Below are 27164 nucleotides of genomic sequence, written 5' to 3' on the forward strand. Positions count from 1 at the left end.
CTTCGCACTTACATAAAGCAGGGTGACAAATGTTTTTTCACTCATTACTTCAAGGTACAGTCTCCAAATGAGGCTTTGCATACTACAGAAGTGCATACCATGATGTCTTAGAGCTACATATTAAATTTTAAGTCAATTAATGGTAGGCTGAGATTGCTGATACAATAGACCTTGATGACTTAATTTATGATTTAGTCACCAAATAGCTCTTCCAATTCTCCAGACCAATTAAATTCAAACCAGACATATCAGCAAATAAGAAATCTAAGCACAAACAGGACTGAGTTGTCTGGTTTTTGAGAAGCGGCAGCTGTTTATGGCTCTGGGACCACAGGTGCGACACCCATGGATGGATTGGTCACTTCCTTCTAGGAAGAAAAACCAGAGGCAACAACTGAGTGTACAGTTCTCTCCCCCAGTGCTCCCCCTACCCCGTTCTCCTGAGAGCACTAATTCTCACTGGGATATGACTCCACAGGCACTACCTGGCCTCCAGTATTTAGCCCAGCGTGTGCGCAAGGAGAATGTTGACTTTGGCAAACATTACAGCTGAGACCTCTTCATGTCTGCGGTTGCACCGTTTCCATCAGGAGGGCACTAGATAGTAGTGAGCCTAGCCCAGGCACACTGAGGACAACTGTCCTCATCTAGATCCACCATTGAGGGAATTTTCCTGAACAATGGAAATAACACAGCGACACCAAGCTGTTGTAATTTTTGGGAGTGATGGGTCTTACCGACTCTGTGCAACCTGTTTTAATTGCTTGCAGAGCTTGCTTGATTCAAATTTCAGATGGTGAACAGACAAGTATGGACAGGACCATTCGTTCTATAATTCCTATGCTGCAAGAACAAACTAAATATATGGGTGCGGTGCCATTCTCCAGCAGAATATAACTAAAAAACATAATAATTATAATTGTCCTAACCTGATTCTAAAGTTAAGATAATACTGGACAAATTCTGTTGGGAGATAATCATGGATATCCAAGCTGCAATCCTAGGACCATGCGCAATCATTGAGCACTTAATCTATTTTCTGCTTGGGAATAATACTGAAACTATAACTACCAAATGAACAGCTTTGTTCACATTTTTTTGTGCTGCAGGTGAGGGATGATAGTCTTGCGAGGGGGAATGCTTCTATGGCAAACTGAGATAGTGACTGCAGTCTGCCTGTAAGCAGGCATGTTTGATGCAATCTGTGATATTTCCTTTTATTTCATTGCAAAAGAAAGAGCAACAATAGTATATAGCTGTGATTCTGCACTCTCCCATTTTTGTTTTTCATTGCCTTAAGGTCTTGAAGAATGGTCATTTTGGCAAAGCAGAGGAAGGATGTTGATTAACTTTTTGAACTAAAAAGGCTATTTTAAACATCATCATTCAGTCTTTAGGTTTAAAATCACTGATAATAAACCACATATCAATGTATACGAGTACCTAGACCATGAAGCACTGTTGTGCCAAGTAGGGAGCAATCTGCTTGAGACTTTGAGGTTTGTACACTGCACTGAGATCTCCATACTGTAAATCTGTGTGTCAGGTCTTTATTTCTTCTGTTTTACAATAGATATAAATATGCAATGTTAATCTACATCACAATAAAGATTAAAAGGGTGGACAGGAAATGAATATATAATTGGGAGTGGAGGGAAGTTGGTCTTGTTAATGAGCATGGATTCTAAGGCATGGTTGATTTTCATTGTGCTTCACACAGCCATCAAAAACAACGATCACTAATTCATATCACAGAACATACATGTCCATCTGGTTGAAATTTCAAAGCGCCTGAGGTTAACCTCCTTGATGGTGTAGTGTGTGGATCGTGATTTGCCTTACATCCTATATAAATTCAATTCCTTTCTCTGTCTCTTCCATCAGCTCTGATAATACTACCTATCACACCACAGCATTTGAAAAATGGTTCCTTTTAGCCCAGCGGACGATTTGGCACTACAGGGGTCAACAAATTCCTTCTGAACCATGTCTGTCCCACTTCCTGTGTTTCTGCATTCACCACTTCCCCATTTCTCACAACGGTTATAAGGCGTCCCTTGTCCTCACACTCCTCCCACCAGCCTGCATATTCATCAGATCATCTTTACCATCTCAATCACCTAAAACATGATCCCACCACCAAACACATCTCTTCTTCCCCTCCACATCCTGCTTCACTTCCATGAGTCATACATCTAGCTGCCTGTCTCCTGCCATTGCCCCCACCCCCCAATCCAATCCCCTTCTAGCATATGCTGTCTAGGACTCCAAACACCTCTTCCATGTGACAACAATTTAAGTGCAATTAATTTGATCAAGCCCTATCTTGGACACACATGCAAATGGCTATTTTATGCATTGTTTGACACAAGTAATTAAATGAAGGCCTCTCTTCCTGTCTGAAATTGAGGTTCTGCATGTATGTCCTTAGCTTGAGTGAGTGTTCTTCTGTCACTGGATATGGCTGGGTTTCCTCTTCCCCCTGCTCCAGCTGAGCAAGAGGCAACAAACCACAATGAATTTGGAGACTTTTGCTCTTGATACTACAATCTTCTCCCACTCTATTGGTTGAGATTTTAAATCCTTTGCTTCATCCCTCAGTTTGCTCCAAAAGGATCCTGGTTGGCCTCAACCTCTTTTCTGACAGTTTTCAGCTCTCATGGTTGTCTGCACAGTCCATAGGCCAGGGTTGAAGAGGATAACCTTGTTCCCTGAGGAGCCATTCACCTGCTCTTCCTTACCTTGTAAATAATGTTGATAGAATCAATTGGTAAAATAAAGGACACACAACATGCAATTTTAGCGATGGAGCTAGTGCACATTAATGGGACCAGTGCCCTTTTCATGATGTGTGTGCAATTGCGAGGTCAGGGTTCATATGGCCATGTGTGCCATTAATAATGCCCTACACTGTAGGGAAACCTTCCACTTGATAAATGTGCAGAGTTTTCTCACACTACTGACTGGTTTTCATGGGGATAACAATGTAGAGAGCTTGCTGTGGCAAACAAGGACCTGTATATTTGGATGTGAGATTTGCCACATAACTCCAGCTGTTGCTTGGAAAACCAGTTACATGGATGGTGTTCAGCAGCCACCTTGACAGTCCTAATCAGAGGTTTTTATGTCTTGAAATTGGTCTAAAGGTCTGGTTCCAGGAAATGGCACTTTTTTTTCTATTGCCTTCTTGGGGATCACAGCTTCCAAGATTGATCTCTGATCTGACATGATTTCGGAAGTGGGGTGGGGAATGTGCTATAAGTGGCAAAGATATAAATCCACCTCAATCTCATAGACCCCTCTGATGTTCCTCTTCTGCCCTCTCCCTGCCTTCCAGAACCAGCAGATATAGTAGCATTCCCAGTGGTACATCCATGTTCAGACCTGTGCCACTACTGTATTAAGAAGAGCTGGGCAAACATTCTCATAGCAAATGAAAAAATTAATACAATACTGCCAGCAAAAATAAAATCTGCAAAATAAGCCCTGCAAGCAGAAAATTTAAATTCCCCTCAATGAAATTTAAATTTCCCTTTATGAATGGAAGCCCCAGTTTAAACAAGAACTGGCTGGAAGGCCCAAATGGTGAAAGTCAGCAGCACTTTCTACTGCTGAGATCAGGTTATATAAGGAATAGGTTGCTTAATTGAATTTAGCATACCCAACTTGTGCATGCCACATACACTCACCCTCTGCTCTGGCCCACCATACACAGTACACTCCATGCCTCAGGCAATCAACAAGCTCAAGGTAAGCATGTCCAATAGTGCTTACCAAATTTTCACAATCAGCACCTGCACTGCACGCACACATCATCATGGAATGAGCCCCTCCATTTGGAGAATGCTGATATGTTTTCTCCAAGTTAGAGGGGAGAAAATTATCCAAATACAATAAATGAACTGGCAGTGAATCATGGTGAAGAGCTTGTGATGGAGACTGAAAACTTAGTTGAAGAAGTGGCTTTTGAGGAGGTTTTTAAAGGTGGAGGGAGAGGTGGGGAGGCAGGGTGGTTCAGGGAGGGTGTTTCAGAAAGCTGGGTTAAAGCCGTTGAAGGCTCTGTCTCCAATAATGGAAGGGAGTACACAGAAGGCCAACGTCAGAGAACCGAAAGGTGAATGAGGAACATAAGATTGGAACAGGTTGGTTGGAAAAATGCCATGGAGGGATATAAAGATTAGGATGATATTATTGCGTTGGGGATCAGTGTTGATCAGTAAGGATGGTGATAATGGTCAAGAAAGACTTACTCTGAGACAGGATACCGGAGTCTGAATTTTGGACAAGTTGGAGTTTATGGAGCTTGAATGGCCAGAAACATTGTAGCAACTGAGTCTAAAGGTGACAAAAATACAGATAAAGGATTCAGCAGTGGCGAGGTTGAGTTAGAGGTGGAATGTGGCAATACTGATGAGATGGATGCGTAGAATATTGTGGTTTAAATTCAGCTGGATGGTCAAATACCATGCAAAGGTTTGACATGGTCTGATTCGCCCTGAGCAGATTGCCAGGGTGATGGGGTTAGTGGCAAAGCAATGGGATCTGTTTACGAGCTGCTGGGTCTTAAGTCTGACCATACCAGGCTCAAATAGTCGTTTGGCATTTGTCATTAGTATAACTGCAGTCCTCCTTCATTGGACAGACATTCATGCCTAGTTCAAAAACAGAAAATGCTGGAAAAACTTAGAGGATCTAGCAGCATCTATGGAGAGAGAAACAGAGTTAATGTTTCGAGTCCATATGACACTTCTTCAGAGCCAAAGAGAAGTAGAAGTAGAAGTTTCTTTAGCTCTGAAGAAGGGTCATACGGACTCAAAACATTAACTCTGTTTCTCTCTCCAAAGATGCTGCTAGACCTGCTGAGTTTTTCTGTTTTTGTTTTCAGATTTTCAGCATCTGCAGTATTTTGCTTTTATCTTCATGCCTAGTTACCATGTTCTGTAAAGCCATACTGATCACATTTCAAGCTTACATGCACCTGGGATACGGATCTGGCACAGGTACCTGTAGAAAAGCTTGTACAGGCATGGTATGATTTCTTTTTTATTTATTCTTTCATGGCATGTGGGCGTTGCTGGCAAGGCCATCATTTGTTGCTTGAACTAAGTGATTTGCTTAGCCAAGGGGATAATCCAACCATGGTTAACCAAGGAAGTTAAGGATAGTATCAAAGTGAAAGAAAAAACAGACAATGTGGCAAAGATTAATGGTAAACCAGAGGATTGGGAAAGTTTTAAAAACCATCAGAAGATGACCAAAAAAGTAATAAAGAGGGAGAAAATAAACTCTGAGGGTAAACTAGCAAGTAATTTAAAAACGGACAGTAAGAGCTTCTTTAAATATATAAAAAGGAAGAGAGAGGCCTAAGTCAATATTGGCCCCTTAGAGAATGAGGCTGGGGAAATAATAATGGGGAAGCAGGAAATGACAGAGGAGTTGAATAAATACTTTGCATCAGTCTTCACGGTAGAAGACACTAATAGCATACCAAAAATATTAAATAATCATAGGGCAAAAGGCGGGCAGGAAATAAATACAACAACTATCACTAGAGAAAAAGTACTAGGGAAACTAATGGGGCTAAAGGCCGATAAGTCACCTGGGCCTAATGGGTTGCAACCTAGGATATTAAAGGAAATAGCTGCAGAGATAGTGGATGCACTTGTAGAAATCTTCCAAGAATCTTAGATTCTGGAAAACTCCTAGAGGATTGGAAAACTGCCAATGTAACACCCTTATTCAAAAAGTAAGGGAGACAAAAAACAGATAACTATAGGCCAGTTAGCTTAACACCTGTCATTCGGAAAATGTTGGTGCCTATTATAAGGGATGTAATAGCAGAGCATTTAGAAAAGCATAATATAATCAAGCAGAGTCAGCATGGCTTCATGAAGGAGAAATCATGCCTGAGAAATTTATTAGAATTCTTTGAGGAGGTAACAAGTAGGATAGATAAAAGGGAACCAGCAGATGTAATATATTTGGATTTCCAAAAGGTGTTCGATAAGGTACCACACATGAGGCTATTTAATAAGATAAGAGCCCATGTGTTGGGGGTAGTATATTAGCATGGATAGAGGATTGGCTAACTAATCGAAGAGAGAGAGTTGGGATATGGGGGGCATGTTCAGGATGGCAACCTGTAACTAGTGGAGTGTCACAGGGATCAGTGCTGGGGCCACAATTATTCACAATATATATTAATGACTTGGATGGGGGAAATGAACGTACTATCGCCAAGTTTGCAGATGATACAAAAATAGGTGGGAAGGCAAGTGGTGAGGATGACACAAAGAGTCTACAGAGGGATATAGACAGGCTAAGTGAGTGGGCAAAAACGTGGCAGGTGGAATATAATGTGGGAAAGTGTGAGATTATGCACTTTGGCAGAAAGAATAGAAGAGCTGAATATTATTTAAATAGAGAAGGACTGAAGAAAGCTGCAGAACAAAGGGATTTGGGGGTCCTCATGCATGTATCCCAAAAAGCTAGCATACAAGTTCAGCAGGTAATAGGTAAGGCAAATGGAATGTTGGCCTTTATTTCAGAGGGAATGGAGCATAAAAATATGGAACTCTTGCTAAAACTATACAAGGCACTAGTTAGACCACACCTAGAATACTGTGAACAGTTTTGGTCCCCTTATCTAAGGAAAGATGTACTGGCATTGGAGGCAGTCCACAGAAGGTTCACTAGGCTGATCACGGGGATGGAGGGATTTTCTTATGAGGATAGGTTGAGTAGTTTGGGCCTGTACTCATTGGATTTTAGTAGAATGAGAGGCGACCTTATTGAAACATATAAGATTCTTAGGAGGCTTGACAGGGTAGATGCTGAGAGGTTGTTTCGCCTTGTGGTCCTAGACTCTCTAGGACCAGATGGCGTGGTGGTATTGTCCCTGGACTAGTGATCCAGAGGCCCAAGGTAATGCTCTGGGGACCTGGGTTCAAATCCCGCCACGACAGATAGTGGAATTTGAATAAAAATCTGGAATTAAAAGTCTGATGATGACCATAAAACCTTTGCCGATTGTTGTAAAAAACCCATCTGGTTCACTAATGCCCTTTAGGGAAGGAAATCTGTCATCCTTACCTGGTCTGGCCTACACGTGACTCCAGACCCACAGTCTTAAATAGCCTACGAAGCCGCTCAGTTGTGACAAACCGCTACAAAGTCACAAAAAAGAAATGAAACCGGATGGACCATCTGGCATTGACCTAGACACCAGAAACAACAACGGCAATCTCAGCCCTATCAACTCTGCAAAGTCCCTCTTACTAACATCTGGGGGCTAGTGCCAAAATTGGGAGAGTTGTCTCACAGACTAGTCATCCTTACGGAATCATACCTTACAGATAAGATCCCCGGCGGCACCATCATCATCATCCCTGGGTATGTCCTGTCCCAGTGGCAGGACTGGCCCAGCGGTATACAGTCAGGAGGGAGTTGCACTGGGAGTCCTCAACATCGACTCCTGGCCCCATGAGGTCTCATGGCATCAGGTCAAACATGCTGATTATCACATACCACCCTCCCTCAACTGATGAATCAGTGCTCCTCCATGTTGAACACCACTTGGAGGAAGCACTGAGGGTGGCCCTGTACTCAGGGTGGGGGACTTCAATGTCCACCACCGAGAGTGGCTCAGTAGCACCACTACTGACTGAGCTGGCCGAGTCCTAAAGGACATAGCTGCTAGACTGGGTTTGTGGCAGGTCGTGAGCGAACCAACAAGAGGGGAAAAACATACTTGACCTTACCCTGACCAACCTGCCTGCCGCAGATGCATCTGTCCATGATAGTATCGGCAGGAGTGACCACTGCACAGTCATTGTGGAAACAAAGTCCCGGCTTCACATTGAGGATACCCTCCATTGTGTTGTGTGGCACTACCACCGTGCTAAATGTGATAGATTTTGAACAGATCTAGCAACTCAAGACTGGGCATTCATGTGGCGTTGTGGGCCATCAGCAGCAGCAGAAATGTACTCAAATACAATCTGTAACCTCATGGCCCGGCATATCCCCCACTCTACCATTACCATCAAGCCAGGGGATCAACCCTGGTTCAATGAAGAGTGCAGGAGCCAGGGGCAGCACCAGGCATACCTAAAAATGAGGTGTCAACCTGGTGAAGCTATAACACAGGGTTATTTGCATGCCAAACAGTATAAGGAGCAAGTGATAGACAGGGCTAAGTGATCCCACAGCCAACGGATCAGATCTAAGCTCTGCAGTCCTGCCACATTCAGTTGTGAGTGGTGGTGGACAACTGAACAACTCACTAGAGGAGGGGGCTCCACAAATCTTCCCATCCTCAATGATGGACAAGCTCAGCACATCAGTGTGAAAGATAATGCTGAAGCAATCTTCAGCCAAAAGTGCTGAGTGGATGATCCATCTTGGCCTCCTCTGGAGGTCCCCAGCATCATGGATGCCAGTCTTCAGCCAATTCGATTCACTCCACGTGATATCAAGAAGCGGCTGAAGGCACTGAATACTGTAAAGGCTATGGGCCCTGACAATATTCTGGCAATAGTACTGAAGTCTTGTGCTCCAGAACTTGCCGCGCCCCTAGCCAAGCTGTTTCAGTACGGCTACAACACTGGCATCTACCCGACTATGTGGAAAATTGCCCAGATATATCTTGTACACAAAATACAGGGCAGGTCCAACCCAACCAATTACCTCCCATCAGTCTACTCTCGATCATCAGTAAAGTAATGGAAGGGGTCATCAACAGTGCTATCAAGCAGCAGTTTCTTAGCAATAACCTGCTCACTGACGCCCAGTTTGGGTTCTGCCAGGGCCACTCAGCTCCTGACCTCATTACAGCCTTGGTTCAAACATGGACAAAGAGCTGAACTGCCGAGGTGAGGTGAGAGTGACTGCCCTTGACATCAAGGCAGCATTTGACAGAGTGTGGCATCAGGGAGCCCTTGCAAAACTGGAGTCAATGGGAATCTGGGGGAAAATTCTTCGCTGGCTGGAGTCATACATAGCGCAAAGGAAGATGGTTGTGGTTGTTGGAGGTCAGTCATCTTGGCTCCAGGATATCACTGCAGGAGTTCCTCAGGGCAGTGTCCTCGGCCCAAGCATCTTCAGCTGCTTCATCAATGACCTTCCTTCCATCAAAAGGTCAGCAGTGGTGATGTTTGCTGATGATTCAGCACCATTCGCGACTCTTCAGATATTGAAGCAGTCTATGTCCAAATACAGCAAGACCTGGACAATATCCAGGCTTGGGCTGACAAGTGGCAAGTACCATTCGCACCACACAACTGTCAGGCAATGTCCATCTCCAACAAGTGAGAATCCAACCATCGCTCCTTGATGTTCAATGTTACCATCACTGAATCCCCCACTATCAACAATCTGGGGGTTACCATTGAGAAGAAACTGAACTGGGTTAGCCATATAAATACTGTGGCTACAAGAGCAGGTCAGAAACTAGGAATAGTGTGATGACTCCTGACTCCCCAAAGCCTGTCCACCATCTACAAGGCACAAGTCAGGAGTGTGATGGAATACTCCCCACTTGCCTGGATGAGTGCAGCTCCCACAACACTCAAGAAGCTTGACACCATTCAGGACAAAACAGCCCGCTTGATTGGCACCACATTCACATACATTCACTCCCTCCGCCACAGTGCTGCAACCAGATACAAGATGCACTGCAGGAATTCACCAAGGCTCCTTCAACAGCACCTTCCAAACCCATGACCGCCAACATCTAGAAGGACAAGGGCAGCAGATTGATGGGAACACCATCACCTAGAAGTTCCCCTCCAAGCCACTCACCATCCTGACTTGGAAATATTTCGCTGTTCCTTCACTGTCACTGGATCAAAATCCTGGAACTCCTTTCCTAACAGCACTGTGGGTATTCCCACACCACATGGACTGCAGCGATTCAAGAAGGCAGCTCACTACCACCTTCTCAAGGGCAACTAGGGATGGGCAATAAATGCTGGCCCAGCCAGCAAGGCCCACATCCCATGAATGACTTTTTAAAAAATTGGCCAGGAATTTCCAGAGGCAATAGGGCTCCTGTTGCCAGGGCCAAAATTGGGAGGGTGACACATTTTTGGTAGATGGCGGGACCCAGAGTCATATTTTACAGATGGCGCAGAGTTCTGGAAGTTCAGCAGTGCCACTAGGTGTGATGGCCACTGCTGAGGCTGCACCTGGAGGAGGAGAACACAGTGATGCATGCATGCCCTCACAACCAGATAAGCGGGGTCTGCGGTCAGTCAGTTAGACCTCAGCAAAAGAGGGAGTTCAGTAAGGGGAAGCGGCGCCAGTGCCATGAGGAGCAGCCATTGCCACTGCTTGGCCTCTTATTGGGCAAATAGTGCCTAAAAAGGAGGGCCCCCTCACCCTGAGCCTGCTGAGAGGTGTCCAGGGTTTACCTAACAGTCTCCCAACATGGCAGAGGACCCACCTCCTCCACCGGATGAGGGTAAGTGACTAATGAAGACTTAATTGGCTACTAAAGTGGTTAAATTGGGTTCTGCTGGGTGTGCCACCTTAGGCAAAATGACATGGTGACGGGAAGGTGTTACAACACCCCCAATGCCTTCCTCTGCCATTTCACCACCCTTACAGACTCTGAGCGCATCCCCAAAGGTCCTGTAAAATTCAGCTCTATAATTCTCCAACATGAGATCTTCTCAACTCAAAATATAGGAACATAGGACAGGAGTAGACTATTTAGCCTCTGGAGCTTGTTCTGCCATTCAATGAGATTATGGATGATCTACAATCTAACTCCATGTCGCTGCTTTTGCCTTGTCGACCTTGATATTGTTGACTATCAAAAATCTATCAATCTCAGATTTTAAAATAAAATTGATCTAACACAAATTGCTGTTTGTGGAAGAGGGTTTCAAACTTCCACTACCCTTTGTATGTAGAAGTGTTTCCTAATTTCATTCCTAAAAGGTCTGGCTCTAACTTTTAGACTATGCCCCTCAGATCTAGACTTCCCAAACAATGGAAATAGTTCTTTTAATCTACTGCTCCCAGGGTAAAAAAATCAGACGGCTGGATGAGAGTGGCTGCACAGTGTTTTAAGCTACCACACTGCCTTCTCACTGAATACTTTACTTTAATCCAGAATTATTTATGTAGTAAATGGTGAAATTATTCACAAATTAGATTGTTATTGCAATTCTCCTAATCCATCCAGCTACTTAAAAGCCCAGACAGTTAATATAGCCCTGTTGCCCCAGCTATTATGCTTTTCTTATAGTAAACTAGCTAAGACCCTACTGCCCAATTCCCCCATCCCCCATTCCTGTCGCCTATACAGTAATGCTGGCCAACTCTCCCAGTCAGTAGAGTTATCTACCCAGGCTCTTCTGCTGAATCACTCTGCTTAAACTCACTATCCTAATCCTCCAAATAACCCAGCTCATTTTGGTCACCCAGCCAGGCCTAGCCTAGTTCCTTTCAATTGTTTAGGGCTGAGGCTGCATGTATTTTGCTCCCACTGAATGACATAATAGATCTCAGGGAAAGCAGGGCATCTTGCAATTCTACCACATTCTTCATGTGCAGGAAAATGTCTCAAGGCGGGCAAAACAATGGCTCTCGGGAACTGGATCTGAAACCTGACCTTTGTACTATTGGTTCTGGGAGGCAATCTAGTCCCTAAAATATTCCCAGTGTTGATAGCACTCTGACACTTTTAATTGGCACTGTGCCCTAAGACGTAGAGGGAGACCAGCAAATTGATCAGGAACTGCATATATCCGAAGGATGAAAATCCATATGATTCAAATAGGAAGCCTCCGATAGTGGGAGACACCGAGCGAATGAGAGAGTGAACACACATATTCAACCCCAGCATCGCACCTAGAGAAAGAGATTCACAATCAAATAACAAATGAGAGAAAAACAAGCACAAAGCAACAGGCCTGGTGCATATAGCCCAACTCTTTCTCCCAACACAGTAACCCAACCTAGCTCATATGACCTGACTCCCCAGCACCAGGATAATCCAATCTGCCTCACTCAGCTCAACTTCCCTAGCAGCATAGCATCCTAGCCTGGCTCCATTATAGACCATTTTCCCTAGCCAGCACAATAACAAAACCCATCTCACTTAGCCAATATAATAACCCGCCCTGGCTTCCCAGGCCATCTCATCCAGCTACTTAAAAGCCCAGACAGTTAATATAGCCTTGTTGCCCCAGCTATTATGCTTTTCTTATAGTAAACTAACTAAGACCCTACAGCCCAATTGCCCCATCCCCCTTTCCCGTCACCTATACAGTAATGCTGGCCAACTCTCCCAGTCAGCAGACCCCGCCCAGGCTCTTCTGCTGAATCACTCTGCTTAAACTCACTATCCTAATCCTCCAAATAACCCAGCTCATTTTGGTCACCCAGCCAGGCCTAGCCTAACTCCCTTCAATTGTTTAGGGCTGAGGCTGCATGTATTTTGCTCCCACTGAATGACATAATAGATCTCAGGGAAAGCAGGGCATCTTGCATTTCTACTGCATTCTTCATGTGCAGGAAAATGTCTCAAGGCGGGCAAAACAATGGCTCTCGGGCAGCAGTGGAAAATAGAAACAGATAGGGTTGTATGAGGACAATCCAAGGCACAATTGATGTGAATGGTGTGAAGATGTTTTTTTAAGCCAAAACTATGCACAGGGTTCACTACTAATGAGTGACAAGTAAGAATAAAGGCAAGGAGGAGTTGGTGTTAGACAAGTGCAGGATGTGCAAGAAGTAAAAGAAAATAAAGCCTTGCTTTTATGTAGCACGTTTTATGATCTCAGGATATCCCAAAACATTTTACAGTTAACTGAAGCACTTTTGGAGGATAGTCGGGAACACAGCAGCCCATTTTACACACAGGAAGGTCTCACAAACAGCAACGCGATAATCATTAGATAATTTGCTTTAGTGATGCTGGTTGAGGGATAAACAGTAGCATGGACATTGGAGAAAATTCCCCTGCTCTTCTTCGAAATAGTGCCACGGGATCTTTCATGTCCACCTAAGAGGACAAACTGGCCTTGGTTTAACATTTCATGTGCAACAGAACAATATCCCTCAGTGCTATAATGGAATGTCAACCCAGAGTTTTTACTCAAATCTCTGCAATGGGACTTGTGGATTCAAACAACCTTCTGACTAAGAAGTGAGAATGAGGCCATTAGGATAAGCTGGGACAAAGCCATGAAGGGATTGAAAAGTATGGGGTGCCAATGGACCTTGGCGAAGAAAGGGTAATGGAGAAGGAAAATCTTGTGTGGGTGAGGATGTGGGTTGCAGTTCTAAACACGCTGGAGGTTGAAGCAAGAATGATAGCCAGGAAAATCTCACCTTGAGGTGATGAAGATACTAGGGTTCCAGCTGCAAGGAAAGAGGTACTGGCAGCCTTTCAGTGCCACACCCATGTGCCTACTCATTATGTGTGAACTTAGGTAGTCTTAGCAACCTAGTGCAACATGGGGGCAGTGTGTGGGCAGGGGAAGGAACTCTTTACCGCAGAGGGCTGTAGAGGCTGGGTCATTAAGTATATTCAAGGCTGAGATAGACAGATTTTTAATCAGTAAGGGAATCAAGGGTTATGGGGAAAAGGCAGGAAAGTAGAGTTGAGGATTATCAGATCAGCCATGATCTCATTGAATGGTGGAGCAGACTCAATGGGCTGAAGAGCCTACTTCTGCTCCTATGTCTTATGGAAAGAAGGGAGAGGACATCGTAGATGCGTCTAATTCTGACTTACCCAACATCCACATATGCACATGGTCCAGTATGGTTCAATGGATAAGGAAGTGAAGAAGAATCATAGATCGTAAAGCTCAGAATGAGGCCATTTGGTCTACTGTGCTTGTGCCAGATCTTTGAAACAGCGATCCAATTAGTCCCACTATTGCCCCATAACTTTGCAATTTTTTTGTTCTCAAGTACATATCCAATTTTCTTTTGAAAGTTATAGTCTTGTGATTTTTCCCTTCCGTATTTCAGGAGAGTCTGAGGCAAGTGAATGCATCCCCTGCATCCCTCTGATCAACTAATTCAGCACAGAACCTGGGACTTTCTGGTCTGTATGGCTCACTAGATCACTATGCAGTGTATTTTCATAATAAGTCATAAAAGAGCGGGAGGGTTTGAGGGGGGTGTTTAATAGCAGCAACATATTAATAATTACTGCGTTGTATTGTCCACTTACCAGTGTCTGTGGGAGGAACTATTTTGGTTAAGATACTATTCGTGGTGAGGTAGAAAACAGACATTCCCAGGCACATCGGGATGCAAACGAGGCAGAATTGGACTATATTCGTCATCAGTGCCTGAAGGAAAACAGGTGGAAACTATTAACCTTGGTGCAAAGGACGGAAGAACCAGGGAACGAGGGCTGGCCTAGGGAAAGCTGCAATCCTCAAAGCTCAAGCGGCTGCCTGAGGGAGAGGCAATGGGATGGGCCGTGAAAACATCTTCCAGAAGAGGAGTTGAGGCTGTTTCTGCCTTTCCCATCACCCAGCAGAAGTTCCATGATTGCTTTGTGTATTTGATATTTTATAATTCTGTAGAATGACGTGAAGTCCAATTTAAGGTTTGTTGTCAATAAACACTTTCTTTTCCATAAAAAAAACCAAATGACAAAGTAATGACAGCACATTCTGTTTTGGATGTACACATTGTGGAGGTGTGCTCCTCCTCGTCTGACAGTTCTTTACGTTGGCAATAGCACAGTTTAAGGTCACACAGAATGGTTAGGGGGATGGGCAGTAAGTGCTGTCCTTGCCAGTGATGCCCATATCCCATGAACAAAAAGATGGATCCTCGGGTGAGATATGTCAGAAAGTGCTTGGAAAACTGCAACTGAGCAACAGTTGTTTCCAGAATAGAAGGAAGGGGTTGAGAGAAAATCAGTAAATAACATCTCTGAAAATTACCCTGAAGTCTTTTTACTGTGATTTGATCTTCTTGAACTCCAGTCTCCCAAAACCCTTGCTGCTTATACTTGGTAAAGGCCCTCAGATCCACCAACAAAATTTTCATACGACTTCAAAGGAATCCAACAGCAATAAACATTCTTAAATCTGTTTCTCTCGCCACCCGTAACCCCTCCCCCCACCCCCTCACTGTTTCAAGCAATGAAATCTTATCTACCTGCACAAAACCTAATACATTCCCCTCAGCCTGAGAATGCTTTACGTCCCACAGGAAGAATCCCTGAATTTACCCTGTGACCCTTATCTTACATCATTGTGAGGATGTGGACTAGCCTCAAGCTATAAACTGCATCCTGCTATTGAAGTCATATCCACAAGCACAGCTGCTATAGTGAGACAGCTCATTGGGTTACTGTGGTGATGGACAAAAGCTTTTATTTAACATTTCTCTTTGAACTGTCATTTTCCTGTCAATTTTCTCCCCACCTCTCTCTCACTTAGGATTATCAACACTCCAAGATTGACCGAGTTTCCAGGAATTGAAAATTAACCTCCAGGACACATCTGCAAGCAACTAGGAAGCAAAATCATCAGGGCATTAAAAATAATTGTGATTTTCCTTTCATTTTCTCTAACACTTCTTAGATCCTGTGTGCACAACCGCCTTAATCTTTGTGGCTCAGTAATACACCATCTGGCACATTACTTACTGGGTCATTAAGGACATGTGCTCTCATTATTTTCTTGAAATATTCACTTTGAATACAAGGCAGATGAAGAACACCACCCAGCGTAATGCAGGGATGCAAGATCAAAACTTACCGTGGCCAAACCCACCAGACAAATCAGCAGGATGGACCAGAAAAGTAGGGTTCTCTCTGCAATTCGCTGAGTCAGCCATCCAACCACTAGTCCCTGCATAACCTGGGAAACAGTAAAAAGAATCAGAGAGTTACGTTGATTTAATCTTAAAAGCATGCAATAGCTTGGGATAGGGGACTAGGTGGGGTACTGTTCTATGACCCAGGTTTGAATTCAGCCAAGATTAATGAAATAAAATTCTCCTCTCTTAAGTTATAAACGCAGGAGAAATATCAGTAGTTATTGCTGCCAATCAATGATTTTTTTTCTCTTCAATCACTCCTAACACCTTAACCCCTTAACCAAAATAGTTCCTCCCATAGACACTGGTAAGTGGACAATACAACACAGTAATTATTAATATATTGCTGCTATTAAACACCCCCCTCAAACCCTCCCGCTCTTTTATGACTTATTATGAAAATACACTGCATAGTGATCTAGTGAGCCATACAGACCAGAAAGTCCCAGGTTCTGTGCTGAATTAGTTGATCAGAGGGATGCAGGGGATGCATTCACTTGCCTCAGACTCTCTTGACCCACAAACCTGGGTCATAGAACAGTACCCCACCTAGTCCCCATTGTAAGAGGTGTAACACCTGCCTTTTATCTCCTTTCTCCTCACCATCCAAGGCCCAAAACACTCCTTCCAGGTGAAGCAGTGATTTACTTGTACTTTTTTCAATTTAGTATGCTGTATTGACTACTCTCAATGAATTCTCCTCTACACTGGAGACACCAAACGCAGATTGGGTGGCCGCTTTGGGGAACACCTCTGCTCAGTCCACAAGCATGAGCCTGAGCTTCCGGTTCCTTGCCATTTTAATTCACCACCTTGCCCTCATACTCACATCTCTGTCCTCGGCCTGTTGCAGTGTTCCAGTGAAGCTCAACGCAAGCTCAAGAAACAGCGCCTCATCACCCGATTTGGTACTTTACAGCCTTCTGGACTCAAAATTGATTTCAAAAATGTCAGACCATGAACTCTGTCCATCATTTTGATTTGTTTTTTTTTCGCCATGTGCTGATTTGAATCTTGTTCTTCATGTTTTTGCTTTAGACAGAGCTGTTCATTATTCTGGCATTTGCACTCACTCTGGACAAATGCTTTGTTTCTTTGCTACAACCATTACCACTCCCTTTGCCTTTTGTTCCATTACATCTTTGTCATTTAATCTCTCCCACCCTCTACCCTATCACATTCCTTTCCTTTTGTTCTTTCTCCCTGTCCCCCTTTTAACAGCATAAAACTCATCACATTTCTACCTTCCTTCAGTTCTGAAGAATCATATTCGACTCAAAAAGTTAACTCTGTTTCTCTCTCCACAGATGCAGACAGATCTGCTGTATATTTCCAGCACTTTATGTTTTTATTTTATATTAGTGATTTGGAGCTGTTTGAACCTGCAACCTTATGGTCTTTATTGCTCAGTGCCACATCAGGCTATATTTTAGTCACTGGATTATCAGGATCTGTGAACATTTTTAATTCCTAACAGTGAATCAGTAAGGATGAGCTTGGTTATAGTTCCATCATACAATACATGTCCTAGACCATGTCAAAGGATGTAGATATGTACCGAAGCATGAGTCCTCATGCTAATCACTATGATTTCAATGTTGTATATGGAACTGTACATAGAGTTGTATATGGAAGTACACCGAGGAAATGTTTGTGAAGTTGGCAGCACACAGAGTTTGTGAGACAATGACTGTACAGTATGTAGAGCTGACATTTACCTTTCTCTGCATTCACTGACTCAACAATGTCAGGTCGGGCATTTCTGTGACTCAGTCATTAACTGATGATAGTCAGTCCACTTGCTTCAATCACAAATAGGGAGGTTACTTCCTCTCTCATTCAAACCACTTCATTCTTTTGTTTGGTGTCAGAGAGTTCAAATTCCAGGCAAACAAGTGCAGGACAGGTATGTGGAATGACCTCCAGATGCTGGGCCATGCCCTTGCACAACATGTGAATACTGCATTGCAACCCAGCTCTCTCTAGACCAGCACACCACCTGCTGTGGTACTGAGCCATACAGGTTAGAAGATTCCCGCTTTCAAGCACAGGTTGTGCTGAATTAGCTGATTTCAACATAGGCAACGATACAATCAACTTCGATATTCCTCGGTTAACGGCTGGAAATCAGGAAGAATTTCAATGTCTAACTGTTTTCCAGTGACTGTCCTCTGGAAACTGTAGTGTTGGCATTGATTAGGTTCAGCTGTAAGGCTGCCCCACAATTATATGTGTTACTGACAATTTATTGTCTGCACTGACACATTAAGAATGGTCACTTGTCAGAGCTATCAGCTCACTGTTAGTCCTTAAAGAACACTACCCCAGCATAAGTAGGTGCCTTTAGGAAATGGAGGGAGAAAATTAGTATTTTAAAAATGGTCATGACCCACACTGGTCAGCAGTGACCCCTCAGCAGTGGTCTGAATATAAAAAAAAACTGCAAGTGCTGAAAAGTGGAAAAGCAAACAGTGTCCTGTGTCTGCAGCTGACCTGCACAAACCTGTCCTGCTTTTGTTTGCCCATCTGGAATCAGGGCTCATTGTTAAACAAAAGAGGAAGGAAGTGGTTTGAAAAGATTGTGATAAAGCCACCTTCCTGTTTATGAATGAAACAGGTACACTAACCCAGTCAGATAATGATGCAACCTTCAGTTCAGATGAACCCAAAAATGTCAAACTGCTTTTTCTCTTGACAGAAACCTTTGAATAGAATGCAACTACTACCATGATGGTGTAAGGCAGTTTTGCCAGGGTTTTGTTGGGGGTGGGGGCAGCACTCTCTCATCACACTCATGGGCCAGAATTTTCAATTGCTAATGGGGTCGGGAAGGGGTGTGGGCGTAGTTTGAAAATCACGTTCCTGGAGGGTGGCACTGGATACCACTGCTTCTGGAACGTCAAGCAATTTTCAATGGCAGGGCAGGGAGGGGGAGAATGGCGAATCTGCTTGCCTTCAAGTAACAGCCCATTAAGCTCCTTGCACAGCTTGGTAACAGGCTGGAGAGGGCAAGAACGCAGTTTTCAAAGCTGAAATTGCCAAACCCGAACAGTTTGGTGCACAGCTGTCAGGTTCAAAGTGAGTAGAGGTTAACATTTTTTTAATGGGTTGAAACTTTTGGAAGCTGGGAAATCTTGCACCGGATAGTATGGTTAACCTTGCATTTTGCCTCTTTTGTGTTCGATGAGGCTGCTGGCCCTTTAAGGTACTACCTACAATCTTCTGCAGGGCAGTGGCAGGCCCCATCATGGCTGCCATCTGACTTTGCCGCTGGAGCTCTGCAGACATGGTAGCATGCCACTTCATAGCACATTATGACCTTCATTAGTCATTAACATATGGAATTCCCTTCCCCAGAAAGCAGGGGAGGCTGGGTCATTCAATTTATTCAAAGCAGAGTTAGACAGATTTTTGATAGACACAAGGGAGTCTAGGGTTATGGGAGGCAGGCAGCAAAGTGGAGTTGAGACACAACCAGATCAGCCATGATCTTATTGAATGACGGAGCACCTCAAAGGGTTGAATGGCCTACTCCTACTGCTATGTTCCATAACTAAGGCATCGAACATTGGCATATACGAACAGGAATTGGCCATTTAGCCCCAAGAGCCTGTTCCGCCATTCAATAAGATCATGACTGATCTGCGACCTAACTCCGTATTCCCACTTTTGCCTCATATCCCTTAATAACTTTGGATAACAAAATCTACCAATCTCAGAATTAAAAATAGCAATTGATCAAGCCCTAACTGCCATTTTTGTTAAAAGAGTTCCAAATTTCTACCACTCTTTGTATGAAGACATGTTTACTAATTTCACTCCAAAAGGTCTGGCTCTAATTTTTTTGACTATGAAGAAACAAGGGTAGCAGGCACATAGGAACACCACCAACTGCAAGTTCCCCTCCAAGTCACAAGCCATGCTGATGTGGAACTATTTCACTATTCCTTCATTGTCACTAGATCAAAATCTGGAACTCCCTTTCTAGCCGCACTGTGGGTATACCAACACCGCACGGATGGCAACAGTTTAAGGAAATGGCTCACCACCACCTTCTCAGAGACAGTTAGGGATGGGTAATAAATTCTGGTATTGCCAGAAATGTCTACATCCCTTAATTAATTTTAAAAATTGCATGCATGGCCACGCATAAAAATTAAAGGGACCACAGACTGAAAAAAACTGATCTGGCACAATGCTAAATTTTAAAGGGAATATTATTAACCACATAAATACTGTGGCTACAAGAACAGGTCAGAGGTTGAGTATTCTGCTCCTAGGCAAGGTACAGCATCAGTTGGATGAACGTAACGATCTCTTTATACCGAGCCAACATTGTGCTTTAACCCTAACCATGGCAGATTATACTGCATCACTGTGTCAGACTTTGGAAGATTCTTTAATCTATGGCAACGGAGACTAGAATTCTGTTGATGGCATTTGATGGGCAAATGAAAGCAGAAGCTCCAGCAGAAGGTGATCTGAGCAGAGAGATCTTCTTCACCTCCAGAAATGCTTCTGTCTAAAGGACGTTGAAGGAATGTGTCTCCTCACATATTGATGGGAGTCTGCTTCTTGATTGGCAAGAATGCTTTGTGTTAAAAGGAAGAAACTATGCAGGGGTTCTGCTTTTAACTACTTAAAATGAGCTGTATGCATGTCCGGTGAGAATGGGACAGCTTCGGCTGATGACCCCATGATTCAGTACCTTTCTGATCCTCATCATTTAGCCTCACATCCGAAGAAGTTTCACTTGAGTGAAGAAATAGAGTGCCTTAGAGCCTAACCCAGTGTGGAACGATGGGTGTTAGCAGTACAACTAACAGCAGGCCTATGATTCACCAAGTAGTGATTGCAAAAAAATGCTTTTGGATTTGCAGTAAAGAGACAGTGTAATAGAGCATGGAAATGTCGCTCAGTAAATTTATTTTTGTCTGAAGACCTCCTGTTCTGCCAAAGTATGTTGAGACAGTTTATCTCTGGATTACACAGTAGAGCTAAGCACTTCTGCAGAAACCAGCACCTAAAGCCCACTGTAAGATGATAGAGTGTCACCCAGAGATTTCTCCATAAAGAAAGAATTTGTTTTTACAAAGTACCTTTCATGACCTAAAGATGCCCAAAGTGCTTCACGGTCAATTATTTACTTTGAAGTGCAGTCACTGTTGTAATGTAGGGAAATTCTGCAGCCAGTTTACAAATGCACCTGGGCTTTCCCAAAACGCTAAGTACTGCTATCAAAAATTTGTGGATTTCACCAGGTTTGGCGGGGGGAGAAAGGTGCAGTTAGCTCAGATGAAGACTGCAACAAAATACAGGAAGGCATCAATAAACTTGCAGAACAGGCATGTAATTGACTAATTCAATATAGATCAATGTGAGGTGCTACATTTTGGTTGAGAAAATAGGGAAGCCACATACTCCTTGGGAAATAAGGAGCCTAAATCGGGTAGGGAAGCAGAGTGATTTGGGGTATGGATACACAAATCGTCAAAAGTAGTGATGCAAGTTAATAAGGCCAAAATAAAACTAAACAAAGCATTTCTAAAGGGGTAGAATCGAAAAGCAGAAAAGTTATGCTAAATTTGAATAGAACCTTGATTAGACCACATTTGGAATACTGTGAGCAATTCTAGTCTCTATATTATATATATATATATATAAAGGATATAGAAGGGGCAAAAAAGGTTTATTAGAACTAAACCAGAACTGAAAGATTACATATACTGTAAAATCTTTATTATCCAGCATGGGTGGGGAATGGGTGATGCCGGTTAGTCAAAAATGCTGGTTAACCAAGAGTTTCATTTACCAATGGAATACAAAGCAATACTTGTAGCATGAACTAATATGCAACTACTCAGGAAGTAAATACCAGTATGCTTTTTAGCTTCTAAATCATTAATAATACATTAAAACATAAATTAAAGTATAAAACAATGACGTATACAGGTCTGGGTTTCGGATAGCTTTGTAGTTGCTTCTGGTTGGTAAAGTAACGATTTAATTAGGGGAACATCAGAAATTCTGGTTAGTAGAGAATTCTGATTGGTAGAGTGCTGGATAACACAAAGTTTACTGTACCCATCAGAAAAGATTGAACAAATAGGTGGGTTCTTTTCCCTAGAAAAGAGAAGAGTGAGGGGTGACCTGATACAGGTTTTTAAGGTTATGAAAGAGTTTGATAGGTAGGCATAGAGATGTTTCCACCTGCAGGGGAGACCAGAATGAGGGGCCATAAATATATCATAGTCACTAATAAATCCTATTGGGAATTCAGGTGAAAGTCCTTTACCTAGAGAGTGGTTATAATGTGGAACTTGCTGCCACAAGGAGTAGTTGAGGTCAGTAGCATAGATTATTAAGGAAAAATTAGATAAAATATATGAGGGAGGAAAGAAAAGTAGATTATGTTAGTAGGTTTAGATGAATAGGTGTGGGAGGAGAGTCATGGGGAGCATAAACATCAGCATGGACCATTTGGGTTGAATGGCCTATTTCTTGCCATACTATACACAAATTATATAGAATGCAAGGGCCCACAAACATCAATAAGATAAATATCCAGATAATCTTTAAGTGGGAGATAAATTTTGACTAGGACACTGGGAAAATTCCCTGCTCTTCCATGAATAGTGGCATGGGAAGCACACACTGACCTAAAAGGGCAGATGTGGCTCAGTTATCAGCAGTGCAGCACTCCCTCAGCAGTACAATGAAGTATAAACAGGATTGATAAAACCCGGTCACGTAAAAACCCCTAATGCCTTTAAGACAGAGAAGAAAATTGACAAACAAAAGAGGATTTTTTTTAAAAAAGGGTGATTCAGGGAGTTGGTATGCCAAGATTAAGAGAAGCTACAATAGTCAGAGAGGGCAGATTTGCCCAAAGGCCATGAACGCTTGTGTGATGTGCATTGCAATCAATCAGCCGCAACAGCTGTCAGTTAGCCAAGAGTTTCAGTTTCCCAGATTTTGAGGCCATGTCGCAGGTTGAATACTTGTGGCTCCAGTCTCTTTCTGTCATTACACTGGAACTTAGAGTTTGGAATCTGAAACATCAAGAAGGATGCTCTAGGGACACTTCTTTTCTTTCAACCTATTCCCAACACAATCAGCCCTGGAAGAGTTCTCTCAATAGTTGGACTGGTTGGTTGACCTAGAGATGCCTGGACGTGTGTTGCATAGTGAATGACCATGGTCACACTCAGTTCAACAAGCTGCACCTTCCACTTCCTGATGCCTACAGTACTTTTCCAATATTCCCTCAAGTAGCTGAATATAACTGAGAAGCTCCATTGTCAGAGATTAGTAGGACCAGCCTAATACTAAGACTTTTCAATATGTAACATTGAATGTGCTGCCTTTGGGCTTTTTTTGAGCTGCACCTTTTCCCACGGTTGCACTCTCAACTATTTGATTGTCACTCAGTTTACATTCCACCCTCAGCTTTACAGGTGCCAAGTCATTATTCATTGTGAGAAAGCAAGTAACTTGGGTTCAGAGAGGAAACTCAGGTATTTCAGGTTAAAATCAACATCACATTGTTAAGCTAATTGTAGGAAACGTATTATGCTGGGTTAAAGTAACTCAGCTGGTCTGGATTCCAATCTCTTTGATCTTATAATACCTTGTCATCAAAAATGCAAGAGAATGATTGACATTCAATAACCAGCACTACGTGCAATGTCCCCATTAGCACATTCCTTAGATCTCCACCTTTTAGCCTATTTCGATCCCTTCCCCCCACCCCACCCCCACTAGGGGCATCTGCCACTAGCTTGTCCTGCTTGCTACCCTTAATGTCCCTATTAGCACATTCCTTAGATTTCCACCTTCTAGCCCATTTCGATCCCTTCCCCCCACCCCACCCCCACTAGGGCCATCTGCCACTAGCTTGTCCTGCTTGCTACCCTTAATGTCCCCATTAGCACCTTCCTTAGATAATATCACCACCATCAACACCCTTTGTCCTTTTGTCTATGACATCTTTGGCAATCTCTTCTTTGCCTCTACCTATCACTGGCCCCCTATCCAGCTCTACCTGTCCCACCCCCCTCTACCAGCTTATATTTCACCTCATTTCTCTATTTCCTTAGTTCTGATGAAGAGTCATACGGACTCGAAACGTCAACTGTATCCCCCTTCGCAGATGCTGTCAGACCTGCTGAGTTTTTCCAGGTATTTTTGTTTTTGTTTCAGATTTCCAGCATCCGCAGTATTTTGCTTTTAACTATGTGCAAGCTATTGTGAATAGGAAGAATGTTCCAATAAGAGTGGTAAAACCATTAAAAACTTTCTAAGGCTTTGGTGAGTAAAGCCATTACCCAGTACGATACTGAATCACACTGGCCAGAAGGTGTCCAGTCTGCATTGAGTCAGTTAATCTTAGATGAGCGAGTGCCCTTGGATCAGTGAACAAAGGAATTCAGCCACAATTCCCACACCTGATCATTGTATAGAGACTCAGCGTGAAAATGCTAATGTGTGGATATCAAATGAAAGCAGGATGGTGTCTGGTGTATCACCCATTGAATATTCTGTCAATGCTATTTAGGCTTATACAGGAAACACAGCCACTAAAGGGAGACATTGAAAGGTTGCCAGCAGCCATGGAAATGTACCCCCTGAGAAGTCAATGCCTTTATGATAGAAGTGGAGAAACCATCAAAAATCTACACTTGCACAAGGCCTATCTTGTGAGGAATGACTCCCGGTGTCTTTTAAGATCCAAGGGTGTTGAGCGGGGAGATCTTGTTAGAGGGGACAAAAGTCTGTTTGAAGAGGTAGGTTTCTGAGAGGCCTTTGAAAATAAGTAGAAAAGTAGCAAGGTGCAGGCTCCCAGAAACCAGAACACAGTTGTTGAGGCTCTGCCACTGGCAATAGAGTCTAGTGAAAGAAGAGAATAGAATTGAAAAGTGGAGCATGTGCACTGGGATTTAGGACTGGGGGAGATAGCAGTAGTGGGTCAGGCAAAATGGAAAGTACACAGATAAAGGGCTTTAGTCTTTCAAAATTTTAAGGCATCCCAGATTCTCACCGAGCTGATGCCAGCCACAACCTCAGACTTTAATCATCTCAATTAAGGAAGAGATCAGCAAAAACTTTGTTACTCAAAATCTGTGGCATTCTCCACCCCTGCTGTACACTTGATGGTTCAAGGGCATAACGTAAACTACACAGGGATTCCAACTTCCACTTGACTGTACATGTAGATACTTCCTGAGTGAAGTATGGCTGCTGTCATCTGAGGATTGGTTGAGCTACATGGAAGTATAAAGGGGCAGGAAAATATACTGAATCTACCTCATCTGCATTACGATCTAATAGAGTTTGCTACATGTGAAAACAAAATACTGCGGATGCTGGAAATCGGAAATAAAAACAGAATGCTGGAAAAACTCAGCACATACGGCAGCATCTGTGGAGAGAGAAACAGTTAACGTTTTGAGTCCGTAAGACTGCTAATTCTAAACTAATGGTAGTAATTGCGATGATGGTCCCACAGGTCATTGATCTGGTCAAGACACAACAATTTATGCTCCTACAGTCTGGATATTTTACTGTGGGGATGCAACTTCACCATCACTGAAGCAAAAGAGGTGGTGGGCACTCACGTTTTCAAAGCAGATGGACAGCACAAAAATGCCCTGCTCCGGCTAATCAACGTAAGTGCCCTGTCTCTTAAGAGCAAGCTGTCTTCCAGCAGTTCCCACTGCTGCTGGCAATGGTTAGGCCAATCATCCTGGCCAGTGACTTCAACTGCATCATTGATGCAGCTGAATGATCTGGCAGAACCGACAGAGAACTGGACACAATGTCCAGACTCCTGATGGAAATGGTAAAAGACACCAAGCTGCTCAACATCTTCAAGAACCCTGCAGACGGAGCATTGCTCAGATGCTCCTGGCTGGGTTCAGCCAGATCCATCCATTTCAGGATAGACTTCCTGTCATGCCTGTGTTCTTCTCTAACTGCTGCCTCCTACTGGAAAATTGTCATCCACATGAAAACCAGAGCTTGGCAGGGGATATGGAAGCTGAATGTGAAACTGCTGACTCCAAAAATCATGAAGAACTAAAAAGGGACTTAAAAAGTTGCAGAAACATTAAGCCCTTCTGTGCGCCCCGACACACTGGTGGGAGGAAATCAAGGTGAACATCAAGAGGTTCTTCATCCTGAATGGCATTCAGAATATGAGAGACGGAGACAGGAGGAAATGTCCTGACTCCAGAAAATCATGTAGAATCTGTTCCTGCTTGATTCAATGGAGGTTGATGTCAGGGAGGGACTCCAAGAGGTGAAGAACCAGTAGGCCTCCCTATGTGCCTCAGAGCTCTTCAAGATCATCTTCCAGTAGAGTCCGCTCCTTGGAGCGGGATGAGATGTGCTCATGCTCTTTATCCAGCAGGTACAGAGTGAACTTTGTGATTAGATGCCTGAAGGAAGAAAATACCTCGGTAACATCTCACAGCCAGGCATACTAACGATTGACAAATATTCTTATGCCAATGTGAAGCCTACAGACATGGCCCAGTCCTCTATCTCAGAGGTTTTAGATTGCAGCAAGTGTAAAACCTGGATAAACCTTAACTCTTGATGAACTTACAAAAGCTGCCAGGTCCTTTGGGATGAGTAAAACTCACAGAAGTGATGTTTTACCGGCTGAGTTTGAGTCTGTGGGATTGGATCGGCCCAGACCTGCTGGACGTGTATGAGAGAATGGTCTGGCCAGCAGTATGCCAGAATCCATAAGGAGAGGCATCATCACCCTTGTCTACAAAGAAAAGGGGGAGAAGGAAGAGATCAGAAACCGGGGGCAATTTCACTGCTTAACATTGACTTCAAAATTCTGTTGAAGGCTACTGCTAATTGGGTCAAGGCTGCTCTGAAGCTGGTGATTCACCAAGATTAGACCTGTGCCATAGCTGAAAGCCTCATGCTACTCATGGATACAATTACCTACATAACAGACAGGAGGGTGGACATTGCTTAATCATCTTGGATCAGGAGAAAGCCTTGATAAAGTATCATACATGTACATGATGGACGTGTTCCTGAAAATTAAGTTTGGGAATGAATCCAAAATTGATCCACCTGCTCCACACATCAGTCATATAATTTTAATCAATGGATAGGAATTGGAAAATTTTCTAATCAAAGCTGGGATTAGGCAAGTCCTCTGTCTTGTTTGTGTTTTATATTGAACCTTTTGCATCCCAACCATCAGGAAGGATATGGTCATAACTGCGGAGATTAGCCCAGACAGTGGAGTGGCTAAGGTCAAGGTCTCCTTATACATGGACGAATTTGCCATCTCCTGCACTGATCCGCAGATTAATGATCATCTGTAACCA

The 27164-nt window shown here is 43.4% G+C and overlaps 1 protein-coding gene across 4 annotated transcripts in view; it reads right to left on the bottom strand.

Moving 5' to 3' along the window:
- Positions 1-27164, bottom strand: part of slc67a1 (solute carrier family 67 member 1) — a 132435-nt gene that overhangs the window by 26319 nt on the left and 78952 nt on the right. For 2 of the 4 annotated variants that reach the window (XM_078548968.1, XM_078548967.1), the window contains exons 8-10: positions 15747-15848; positions 14198-14318; positions 9752-11859 (exon numbers count right to left, since the gene is read on the bottom strand). In XM_078548968.1, the coding sequence (XP_078405094.1) occupies positions 11693-11859; positions 14198-14318; positions 15747-15848 (390 nt within the window). In that variant the 3' untranslated portion in view covers positions 9752-11692. Of the gene's footprint in view, positions 1-1534; positions 2742-9751; positions 11860-14197; positions 14319-15746; positions 15849-27164 lie in introns of those variants that run through there. The other 2 variants (XM_078548969.1, XM_078548970.1) reach the window with 2 other exon arrangements.

This window comes from Cetorhinus maximus, chromosome 9, assembly GCF_964194155.1.
Source record: "Cetorhinus maximus chromosome 9, sCetMax3.hap1.1, whole genome shotgun sequence".
NCBI lineage: Eukaryota > Metazoa > Chordata > Chondrichthyes > Lamniformes > Cetorhinidae > Cetorhinus > Cetorhinus maximus.